This window comes from Falco peregrinus, chromosome 5, assembly GCF_023634155.1.
Source record: "Falco peregrinus isolate bFalPer1 chromosome 5, bFalPer1.pri, whole genome shotgun sequence".
NCBI classification, from domain to species: Eukaryota; Metazoa; Chordata; class Aves; order Falconiformes; family Falconidae; genus Falco; species Falco peregrinus.
Genome location: NC_073725.1, coordinates 40,544,978 through 40,557,534, shown reverse-complemented (window position 1 = coordinate 40,557,534; position 12,557 = coordinate 40,544,978). Strand labels below are relative to the sequence as shown.

General features: G+C 38.0%; 1 protein-coding gene across 1 annotated transcript in view; it reads left to right on the top strand.

Moving 5' to 3' along the window:
* Positions 1 to 12,557, top strand: part of ZNF804B (zinc finger protein 804B) — a 73,865-nt gene that overhangs the window by 34,405 nt on the left and 26,903 nt on the right. The window contains exon 2 of the mRNA XM_027777587.2: positions 2,934 to 3,077. Within this exon, the coding sequence (XP_027633388.2) occupies positions 2,934 to 3,077 (144 nt within the window). The remainder of the gene's footprint in view (positions 1 to 2,933; positions 3,078 to 12,557) is intronic.

Sequence of the window (12,557 nt, the reverse complement as noted above, 5' to 3'; positions counted from 1 at the left end):
AGATATTAGCAGTCTGGATGTGAAAATTCATTTGACTATGCACAATTTACTGTAGTGCTAGCAGTTCTTATGCTTTTGTAGATGAAGAAAAATCCATGACCTTTCTAAAGTATGTGATGTAGCATTCAATTTCCCTGCATCTGATCGATAAGCACGCAGGAAATTATATCTTTTGCCATGGTAGACAAGCATAATTAAGCAATAAGGCAATGGAGGCAGTTGTGATTATCTTAGGATGCACCTGGGAGCTGCCTTGTTGCTATTTTAAAACATCTTTATGCTAAGGGAACTGTATTAATTTCTGCTGAGAAAGATAAAGTTGGCAGTTTGGAATGCTCACAAGCAGCAGTTTCAGTTGTGTTTCACAGAGAGTAATGTAGTGTGTTCACCCCAAACAACTAGGCTTCTCCTTCAGCAGAAGCAAAGATGGAGCAGGCTGTAAACATTTAACTGACGGTTCAAACCTGGAAAAAACCCAACAAAAACAACCAAAAAACCAATTATGCTTTGGCTGGCTTCCAGTGAGTGCAAAACTTGTATTTTTATCAGTTTAGAATAAAAATATATTGCCCCCAACACTTGACTTCCAGGGAAGACATCTCTGCATAATTAATGCTATTGCATCCACATTCTAATTTATGCATTTTAATTATACCAAAGGCCCAGTGAATAATTAATGCCAGCAAAACAATGGGTCTGTAGCATAAGCTGAAAAGTATCACTTCTTAATAGGCTTTGTAGATTTAAATAACTAATGAAAGCTATTTAACTATTTGATTGCAAGAATATTTCCACTTGATACAATCAAGTAGCAACTACCATTATTGAGCAGCCTCTCAGGTGGAGCAATGTTAGCTCAGGCTACCTGTTTTCACAATTGGCCAGTCAGAGTGTACCCCAGTATGCTAACCCACCTGAGCTATATGCATGCAGGGAAGAGATTTATTTGGATGTTTGCCCTGTGGGAGGCACTGACATGTCATTGGCATCATCTGTAAGATGTAATATCAAAATTTCAGGCACAAAATTCCTCTTTAACCTCCTGTCTTCGATCAGGTCAATTCATGCCAGTTTCATGGGGAGATTTAGAATTGAATATAAAGAAATGCAATATAGAATTCATTATCTCTGAGTTCAGCAATCTAAGAATTAAGGATGTAGACCAGGTTAGTAATTTAGAGCCTTGCAGTGGTCAACAGAGAGAGATTGCACCTTTGGAGAGTTCCATCTCATCCTAAACCAGATTTTTTAAATATATGGAATTAATAACCATTTGGCAGTAGCTATCATTTTACTGTTTCTTACACTTAGGATACTGCCTTAGACCATACACCTAACTTCTAGACAGTGTAGTTAGGTGATGTTAATCTCACTAGCAAGAGTAGCCTCTAAACTACCCTGTGAGAAAGACCTACTTGCACTGACCTGAGTGCATAAAGACCAGGCCAGAGCAGAAGGACTCACAGCACAGAGCTCTCCAAAGCTCCATGTGTCACATTGACAACCAGCTTGATTAAGTCTCAGACTCAAAACATGTGACATTCATTAAGAAAGCCCTTCCCTCTCTGAAAGGCTCAACATGTATGTTCCTGTTGTTCTGCTGTGCCCAAAAGCTTGCCTCCATCCTGGTGTGGTCCCTGGAGCAATGCTGGGCACTGTGATATGTGATGAGCAGGGTGTCCTAGATCTGCAGTATGTCCTGGGTTTGGTGTGCTCTCTGTTTGTCATACAAAAGGTGGCAAAAGCATGTAGACAGCACTGACTGCATAGCATGGAGAGACTGGTGGCAGAAAGTACCCATTTCTTCAGGTGAGTAAAGTGATACAGCAAACAATGAATTATGTTGGTCCTTGGCAGTAAATTGCATACACTCAAGTAATATCAAACTGTCAATATGAATATAAAATTAATATTTTTACCAACATTTTTTTTTCATGTTTTGCATGTCAGAAGTTTGATCTTTAAACTTGAATGCGAAACATCTAAGAAAACGTTGTAATAATAACAATGTAAAGAAGGACTTGTAAAAGGACAGGTTGGTAAAGGCTACTGCCAATTTTGAATATCAGGCCTCAGTGCATTATTTGGAGCTCAGTAACTTTTGGGTCCTATGTTTTAAGTTTTCTCTTTTTACCTAATATAATATATTGCAAACAACGTCCCTGACTCTCCAGGGCACCCACATGAGTCACTAGGGAGACGTGCAGGGGCACTGTGTATGAACTGATGGTGTTTTCCCTGTTTTCAGCTGTGTTTGCCTAAGCCTGGACATGGACAAGTACTCTTATCAGTGATTGCGGTTTGTGGTTGAGGGGGTGACAATTCCATTCAGTTTTGGTGTCCTGGGTGGTGTGTCCCCTTATGCAGATGGGAGGAAGGGATGAGGTGGCATGGAAAAGGCTCTGGTTGAGGGGGCTCTGCTCCAGAGAACTCTCAGCCAGCCATAGCCAGCTGCTGCCTGGCCCTGCTGAGTATTTCATAGAAGGCCGAAAGCAGAGCACAAAAGAAAATCTGCCTTAGTATCTGACTAAAACTGGTTTCTTTCTTCAGAGCAATAGTACTGAAAGAGCAGACACACATTGGTGCAAACTGGGAGTGCTGTTAACAGACTGACCCTGGTGGCTTATGTGTTCTTCATTGCTCAGCTCCCCTGCCCAGGAGCTGGGCAGTGTCCCAGTGGTATTCCTCTGCACCCCATTCCTCTCTGCTTTTCGTACTGAGTACCTCCAACAAGTAGCAAGAATAATCGTTCAAGAAACGCTACTATCTTATTAAATCCAGTTTAAGACCGAAACCTCCTTAGCATGTATAGGGTGGAGCCCAGTGATCTAGCAGTCCTAGCCAGTGTAGTGTTTTTAATGTGAATGATTTAAAAATAGCTGCTGAAGCTCATGATCTCTAGTAAGTGTCTCCCTTTGCTTCTGCCTTTGCAGGACTATGCTGAGAAGGAGAAAGCTGCAGCCAAGGCTCTGGAGGATGTGAAGGCTAACTTCTACTGTGAACTGTGTGACAAGCAGTACCACAAACACCAGGAATTTGACAACCACATCAATTCTTATGACCATGCTCACAAGCAGGTAAACCTGACAAATAACCATGCATGCTACGGCAGTCCATCTTCCTTCCTCATTGATTGTGGGAGGTTTCTGAATTCACTGAAGTAGAAGACAATTCATCACTTGATGTTTTAAATTTTAACATGCTGTTTTTCATTAAAATAAAATGTTAAATATTCATTGCTTTAATCTTCACCACAATTTCCTTTAAGCCACTCTGGCCGAAAGATCTCTATCTATGATTTTAGATAGGTGTTCAATACCAATATTCATACTGAATTGTATATATTTAATTGTGGAATTACTTATAAATTAGAGGGAGGGGGAAGGATCACTTCCTCAAAGGGCCAGGTTCCTCTTTTGGATGCAGAAGGCATATGACCATGCTGTTCAAGCTGGTCATGCTGTTTCAAGGACAGAAAAACAGGTGTTTTTTTTAAAAAAGCATATGTTTCTGAACTTGAAATTGTGTCTCATAACATTTTTCAGAGTGGAATACATTTTGTCTTGTATGCAGAACATAATATAAAATAATGACTATTATTGAACAAGATATTAGATTCCTGAGAAAAGATAATAAATGCTAATTTTTTGTCATTGGTTTTGTATCAATATTATCAGGTCTATACGTGGTAGGTATATTATACCTCTATATGCCTATAATCATAGGTTAATAGAATCATTTATGTTGGGAAAGAGCTTTAAGGTCATCAAGTCCAACCACTAATCTAGCATTGCCCTTTCCACCACTAAACGATGTCCCAAAGCATTGCATCCATGCATCTTTTAAGCCCTCCAGGGATGGTGATTCCGCCACGACGGTGGGCAGCCTGTTTCAGTGTTTGACCACCCTTTCGGTGAAGAATTTTTTCCTAATATCTAGTCTAAACCTCCCCTGATGCAACTTGAGGCCATTTTCTCTTGTTCTTATTGCTTTTTACATAGGAGAAGAAACCAACGCCCACCTGCCTACAATCTCCTTTCAGGTAGAGAGCGGTAAGGTCCCCCCTGAGTCTCCTCCTCTCCAGGCTAAACACCCCCAGTTCCCTCAGCCGCTCCTCATAAGGCTTGTGCTCCAGACCCTTCACCAGCTTCGTTGCTCTTCTTTGGACACGCTCCAGCACCTCCGTGTCTTTCTTGGAGTGAGGGGCCCAAAATTAAACACAGTATTTAAGCTGTGGCCTCACAGGTGCCTTTCCCTCCTGCATCCCAGTTTTCCTCCTGTTTTAGCAAAATCCGTATTTCAGTTGGCATTATGGAAGGAAAATGCAATTAATTCACCTAAACACTTCAGAATTCGAAGAAAATGGCTCGCAAAGCTCAGGAACAAGCATTTCTAAGCCTCTGGTGTGATAGATCATATCTTCTCATCTGACATGTACGAAGCTAGAACATGTAACTAGGTTCCATAGATGTATCTCTTTTTCCTGTGTTTCTACTAGTGCTTGCATTATATGGTTCTCATGTATTGCGTGCACTCAAGTGGCCTGAGTATTAGTGTCTTCTAGGTGGGTGATCACACTTCTGGGTGCTTGAGGGTCACATGCTACCTTACAAATAAGTGAAGCATTTAGAAGTTGCAGGTATTTCTGACAAAGAACTAGAGACAATAAATTTTGAGTAAAACAAACTGACGTGCTGAAGGCAAAATTCCTGATTTCACTGCAAGTAATCGTATTGTCTTTCGCAGTATTATAAAGGATGTAAATCAGTCTGGAATTTTCTGTGTGCATCTATCACAGCACTGCATTAACAGTGGGTGTGTGCCTACACATCACGCTGAACCATCCTGCTGAATTCAAGCAGCCCAGACTCAGCTATCCATGGCTATTAATGGGACATTTTTGGCCCATCACTCCAAACGAAATTACCAAACTCCAAATTAGATTCATCTAATGCATTTAGTATTAAATCAAAAGCAATTCCTCACAGCACCATTCCGTTAATTAATCCATAAAAACGGTTATAATAATACAAAACAAATGCTTTTCCAGATCCTAAACATGTGACTCTAATCCCTACAAATCCCCATTTGCTACACAAATAATTTTTTCACCCTTCAGCTGTTTTTTTTAACTCATCAGAAGTGCATCTGAACTCAAATGGATTCATTTGTGCCCTTCCCTCTTCATACACTCCCCCTGCAAAGAGCAGTTTATGTGAAATAAAACCAGCCTGCTCGATGCAGCACCATCTATGATTGGGTTCCAGAGGAGAGGAGGTTTTGGCAGCTTTCTGTTATAGAAGGGAATGTTTAAGCAATAAAACTGTTTTTAAATTTTAAGTAAATTTAGTGCTTTAAAAGCTGCCAGACATAGCACTGGGAACTAAGGCTTTGCATGGAAATGCATGGCACACTCAGAATATCAACTGGCAGCAGAAGCTGAGCCTGTCCTGCCCTTTCAGACGTAGTTCAGAAGCTCGGTTAGCGCAGGATTAGCTAGCCACCCTCCTGATGTGACAGAGTAATTCAGGCTCTTCTCCCCGCTCGCTTCTCGACTGCTCAGCCAAGTCTGGGAGCAGCATTAGTTTGCCTCTAGGAAAATCGTGGAGTGCCCTTTTCACTGACTTTTATAGCCGGTCACAGAAGAGCCTTTATTCTTACTTTTATCAGAGAAATCTTCAAAGAAAACAAGTTAATTTATGGTTTCCTGTGGAATCAGTTAGCTTAGTTTCAAAATGTTTGTTCTGGGAAGGATAGCAGCCACCAGAAAAGCTTCTTTCTCCTAAGGTATGTTTTCTATTTCCCAGCAGGAATTTGAGGGTTCCTTTAGTCATTTGCACGGATATGTTCTAAGCAGCATTCTAATGGAGAGTAAATTAAAACAAGGGACTCTTTACATCTCAGTAACAATACACTGTACTCCTCCCACGTGATTTCCCATCTAAATGCTACTACTTCAAAATGTATATTAAAGTAGCGATGCTGTTTAGAGAAGATATAAAGGCAGAAAAAAGGATACTGAGCTGAGTACTTTGTTGTAAGTCTTTTGTTTCTCTTCCAGAGGAAACAGATTTGATTCAAAGAATTATGACTCTAATCTCCCAATATTATGGTTTTATAAAATTAATTTTGTGATCCATTTTCTGATCTACGATTTCAACCATTTGTTAAAGCAGAAAGTATTGAGCCTTGGACTTAGCAGTTGGTATATCAGCCATTGCCTTCCCTGTCCTCAGAGGACTGTAAAATGTTATGATGACAGTCTGGCCTTGTTAGCATAACTGGTCTTTCTGCTCTGTTAGGTTATTCTAAAGCAATATACTCAGAGAGACTCTCCTTCTGCACGCTACATGCATTTCATATATATATATCTATAAAAACACATATGCATACAAAGACAACTTTGACAGAACATCAAAGAGCTCCCCTACCTATATCTTCATTATCTTCTAACACCCTTCTAATGACCCTGGAGGGGGCTAATATGATTTATATATTTTTGAGTAATATTGTCTGAGCGTTAAGCAGCTCTTATTTTCTTTGGTTGTCTTGACAGCATTAGTCTTAATTCATGTTGCCAACATCTTTCCTGACACGCTACTCTATAATAGTTTTTCATTGATATTACCTGTTATTGGAAATTAATTTCTTTCAGTGCAAGGCTGGAAAAGTGAACTCAGAAAATCTGTTTGAGTGAAAAGCTGCACTCCCACCCAGCTATACATGAGCTCTCTGTTGTTAAGCCTGATACTTAACAAGGCTGGGGCGGGAGTGTGGGTGACTTTCCTGGGAGCACCTAATCTTTCATCACTGTATAGCCCTGTGCATACATGTCTCATTGGCAGAGCACATACTAGCTAACTCACTTGAAATCAGCATCTTTTCTCCTTTGTGTTTTTCCTTTGCTATGGAATCTATGACTTTATAAAGTCCTCGGCAGCAGTCACAGGCAGTAGCACATTTGATAAATCTGCTGTGTCTATCATCAAGCATCAAGGTGAGCGATGCTTGCTATCACTTGCTGTGTTCTCTGCAACAAAAGTTAACTGCATCAGAACTGATTACCTTAGCTCTGCCAAAACTATCTGAATACTGAAAAGGATAAGGGTCCTAGTGTGAAGTCACTCGAAAGTGACTAGTATATAGATAATCAATATAGGGTGCTGCCTTAAAATGTGATATATGTGGATGTATGTTGCATGCTAAGCTGCAAATAATATGGAAGCATATTTTTTTTTTTTTAACAGGGTTGTTAAGTCATGTGCATCTATAAAAGGAAGCCAAACTTGAGCAGAGATGTCTATTTGGTTAACATTATTAAATGGAATCTTTTAATACCTCCAGGTCATGCATAGCATTCATCCATTCAGTTAATGTCGAAGTAGTTGGAGCTTTCAGTTTTTGTATAAATAATCCTTAGCAATCAGCAAGGCTTTTAGATGTCAGCAAAGGAGAAAATCACAAATCTGTTCCATGTACCGCAATATAGTAATTGTGATGATAATGATAGAAATAAGCAGCAAAGAAAAACAAGACTGTATTGCCATCTTGGGGTTTCTGATGACAAAACAGGTCTTTTCATTTTGTTGTCAAAATTTAGCCATACAGTTAAATACGCCACATGCTCTCATATGAGAAAAAAGAATTTCTAAATTTTCATGTTCTTGAAGGAGTCAGCACTGTATAAGCAGGTGAACAGAACTTTGTCTACACTGGTTCACCTACTGTATCTTAGTATTTAAATCCATGCATACTAGCACTTTGGTGTATTTGTTGCACGAAAGTCTGATTTACTGTGTACAGCTGTGGGCACTTGCCGTTAAGCCTTTATGGTGCTTGTGGATTTAAACTCTTAATTCAGGCAGAGATTTAGTTCCTGTTAAACATCAAAGCTAACAAATATGCTTGCATTTTTAGCTAGCGTTGCCTCCACCACCTAGAAAATGCACAGATAAGTGAACACACAGAAAGATCCAAGAATGAGTGTAATGCTGAGATTTTGTTCATTCATCTTTAGCTGAATGCCGTTTTTTCCAGTATCTGCATTTTTACTGGAGGAAAGTTAAGTCCTGTATTTTGGCTCTAAGGAAACTGGTTTGGCAATATCTGAAAGAATTCACCTTGGGATCTGGGAAATTATGCAAACACAGCAACACCAAGAAACATTCTTCTGGACAAAATATCATATACTTAGCTGTAAGAGCACACTAATCAAACAGAAAGGGCTAAACCAGCATGAAGATCCACTACTATGTGTGCTTGTGTTGTCTCTGTTTTTTTAACTTGATATATAGGTGGACCCACTGTCCCTCTTGTAATCCCACATGGACAAGGCTAATGTCCTGCCCTGCACACCCTGCTTCTGTCTCTCTGCATCAGGACACTGGCCATTAAGAACAACCTGCTTTTTAGGGCCAGGTTTTGCACGTGAGGTCTGTACTCTGTGGCCTCCTTAGAAAATAACCTGAAGGGCAAAAGACCTCAGCATTCCTTGCTCTCAGTTAGTGAGAGGTGCTGTCTGCAGTCATCAGCATTCTGCTCCTGTAACCTCACAAAAATCACCTTGGTTTGATGCTTGTTAAATAATACATGCATACTTTTAATAAAATTTTCACAGTCGTCACATCCCTAGTAAGAAAGCCCAAACTAGAATTGTATTAAAGATAAAAGAAGTCAAGCAAAACAGTAATGTGATGCTAGAGTCCCTCAAACCGCTGGTTTATAAGTGGAAGTGATAGAAGAATTTTGAATCTGTGGTAATTATTGTCCTATTTTGAAGTACCAACAGACCGCTATGCTCAAAAGCAACTGTCACATACACAAGCTGTTATGTGTGTGCACTCAGGCCCCGTCCTGAAAACAATTGTGAACTTTTTAAGATGTATGGCTATAAGCAGCCCCACAAAAATAAAATATTCAAATGCATAAAATGAAGGATACTGAGCTGTTTTACATTTTTTTTACGATTGATTTATAAATCATAATACTGAAAATATGATTTAATATGTCAACAGTTTCTCAAATTTTTCCACAAATTATTCTTTCATTTCAGTGAAATGTCCATTTATTTTTAGTTTTAGGCAAATCTATTACCAGTTTGTCTTAACTATTACCATTAGACAATTATTTAGAAAGATCATCTATGACTGTATACCCCTCGTCAGACACTTCTGTTTTATGACAATATATATTTTTGCTTGATTTTTTGCGGTTTTGGTGCTGAAGAATTCTTAACTGTTATTTTATTCATTTTTCAACAATACACATTCCAATGCAATTTTCCCTGCTCTTTTCTTTAAAGTACATCTTTCTCTTCTCTTGGAAACAGTATACTCTTTATATTTCTGGCATAAGTCTTGGTTTTTTTCATGTGAAAACCAAAGCTAAAAGCAAGAATCCATTTCTATAACCTACCCTATGATTCAGTATCTTTTTGCCTTAAAGACACACTGTTCTCTTGCTCATTCTGAAACTAGTGATTTTCTTATTGTTATTTATGCTTATGCTACGTATTACATTCTCTAATTTCTTTTATAGCTTCACACTTTCTTAGCTTTTCATTACACATACTGATTTTGCAGTGTGTCCTTGTTCATACTCCCAAGAATTACTTCTGCTCCAACTGTAACTGTTCCTGAAGTGCAGGTTTTTGACAATCTCTTGCTGAATAGTTTTCATTTTCTTACACTGCCTTTTCCATAATTAACTTAAAAAGTTCTTATTCTTTCTGAATTTGCTCTTGTGGATTCATTTTTACTCATCTCTTTTGTTCCTAAATTACTTTTGATTACAAACTGGATTACCCCATGGTTTCTGCTGGATTGTTAGGTACAGAACTGTCTGTGATGCTTACAATTAAGGTTCCCAAGCACTTTATATTTTAAGACCCAGGTTTCTGTTGCTCCCACAGATTGGGCCGAAATTTTCTTTCTGGATACCAAGTTTCAGTAAATTACAGTAAAAATATATAGTATTTTCAAAGTCAAGAATAAGGAAGTGATTAGGCACCAGAATAAATACAGTTTGGACAACTTAATCAGATACTTTTATGTATCTGCTTTTTAATAAAATCTTTAGTCTCAGGTTGCATGTGGTTTCCCCTAAGGAAAGCTCCCTGACTTAGTACTGAAGATGGACTGTACTTGAGGAATGAATTTATCTTGTGCAGCAGATGAAGCTGTTGGCTACAAAAGAACTGATCGTGTGAAATGAGGGGAAACAGAAGGAGAAGAAGTTGGTTTATGAAGTAATTATGGGAATAGGTGTAATGGACAGAGAGACAGAAATTGCCAGAACAAAAGGGCCTGGAAGTATCACTCTGAAATTAGAAGACAATGAAAGGTGTGTACAAAAGAGGGAGAAAACTGAGTTACAAGAGGAAAAGCCTCAAGAAATAATCCATAAATAAGGGAAAATATCAGGATAAAGCATAGGAGGAGACTGTCAATGTCGGCCCTTAGAGCCACCAATGTCTAAGCCATACCACTTAGAGCTGAGGAACTGAGTGAATCAACCAGATAGGCTATATGAAAATCACATTTCACAACTCTAATTCTGTTAACAAGAGTACCACAGTGTCGTGGTTTAACTGTGATTTAACAGACAGATATTATGTTGGCACAAAATGTTGTATTGAAAATAATTCGAAGGACTTACACAACATAAAAAATGGCTGGGGTCTGAAAAAAAAGTAATGAAACGTGTAATGCTTTTGCTCATATACAATTTCATGTTTTACCACTGAAAGGTAATATAAGAGCAAAATTTCTTGGCCTGAATCCTTCTTTCTTTTATTTAGAAGTAGAGAAATCCTGCCTTTCTAAAAGCATGTTTGCATCACAGCCGCTGTGCTTCAAAATACCTACAATCCAATATCTTTGAAATTCTATACTAGCAGTTCAGTGAAACAGACAATCATGTTGTGTCACATTACAGAAACTAATGTAAATAAAGGTAACATAAAGCAATAAAGGATGACATCAGCATTTAAGCAAAGGAGTAGTGCACAACATATGAGCAAAAGCAGGATGTAAACAATATGATAACTCTGTGGCATCACTGTACCTACTAGAACAGTTATTTTGCCAGTTTGAAATTATCTTAAAGTGAATGCTTAGTTCATAATATCATGCAATATTTTCTTAAATGTTATGAGGGGAGGCTTGTATTTATAGCTTTGCTACACAGAGATGTTTTAAATGCACACTACAGCCAGTGCATGTACCAGAGTAGCTATGGAGCAGCAAAAACAGCATTATCAAATACCACTGAGCACACTGGTGATTGGGCATGACTCGAGGCAACAGATTCCAAAGAAATGTCACCAGAAACAGTTCTTTAATGTAAACTTACCAATCTGTGCAGATCAGTGGGCCTTATTAAGAACTGCTGAACCTGCTGCCCTACCAATGCTTTGCTGCTTTCTTATTATTCAGTGATAAAGTAAATAAATTGGCAGAATTCATCCTTTTTAAATTACATGTTGCTTAGAATAATAAGATTCCTTTCATCATTAGCCCTCAAAAAAACTTCTTGCAAATAATGCAGAGCTTCTTTTAAATGTAATGTCTTGATAAGCTAAATTGTTAAATGCTAGATGCCATGGAATTACTTTTGGTGTTCTTTAGAATGAATGCTTATTAGCATGTAAATTAGCAATTTAACCCTCTTTAAATTGGAAAAAAACCCCATGGGACACCTAATTTCATAGCTGTTAATGATGGTCCAATGACTGTAAGATATTTCTTAAGCATTTCATTACGTAAGGAATTACAGAGGTATATTATCAGATCTTGGCATTTAAGACATAGTAATAATCAGAATGTCAGTTGGAGGAAGTGCTCTTCATTAATGCCTGCATTATTGTCCTTTCCATTCTTCTCAAAGGATATACTTTTTAATTACTGAAGTTTTACAACTGATTTTTCAAACGGGAGGAATGGGTGATGCAGTGGAATGGATGGTTTATTCAAATAAGAAAGGAATCTGAAGGATTAGATTTGTAAAAATGATTGTGCCAAACAGCTAACAAGTATGAAATTCTGCCTGAAAATACGTTCTAGAGTTTAATGTTGTAAAACTCCCCACCCAGAACATGAAGAAACTTATTCTTATTTAATTATATTTGGACAAAAGCTGCAGTAATTCTGGTTGAAACTCAGCATCTCTGGTTCAAATAATTTCCCATTATTTCAAACTTTGCTTCCTTTTCAAATATGGATAAGAAAAAAATTCTCAAAACCTAATTAATTAAAACATTCTGTTATGGCTGATTTAACAGAGCAATTACAATTTAAACCAAATAAATTTTGAAACACAAGACTTTCTGAAACATTCCATTTAAATAAAAATTGTTTTTGAGCCAGCCGTACTTGGTTTTCAGACTGAGTAAAAAGGAGTGATTAAAATCAACATTGGTTCTCAGTTCTGAAATCCTAGTACATGTAGTACATAAGATACTACTTAAGAAAATGGGATAGCTATGGAGAACTTAAATATTTATGTTTAGATTATTATTCTCCTTTTCAGTTAACCTTTAGGGCAGTCAGACTGGAATT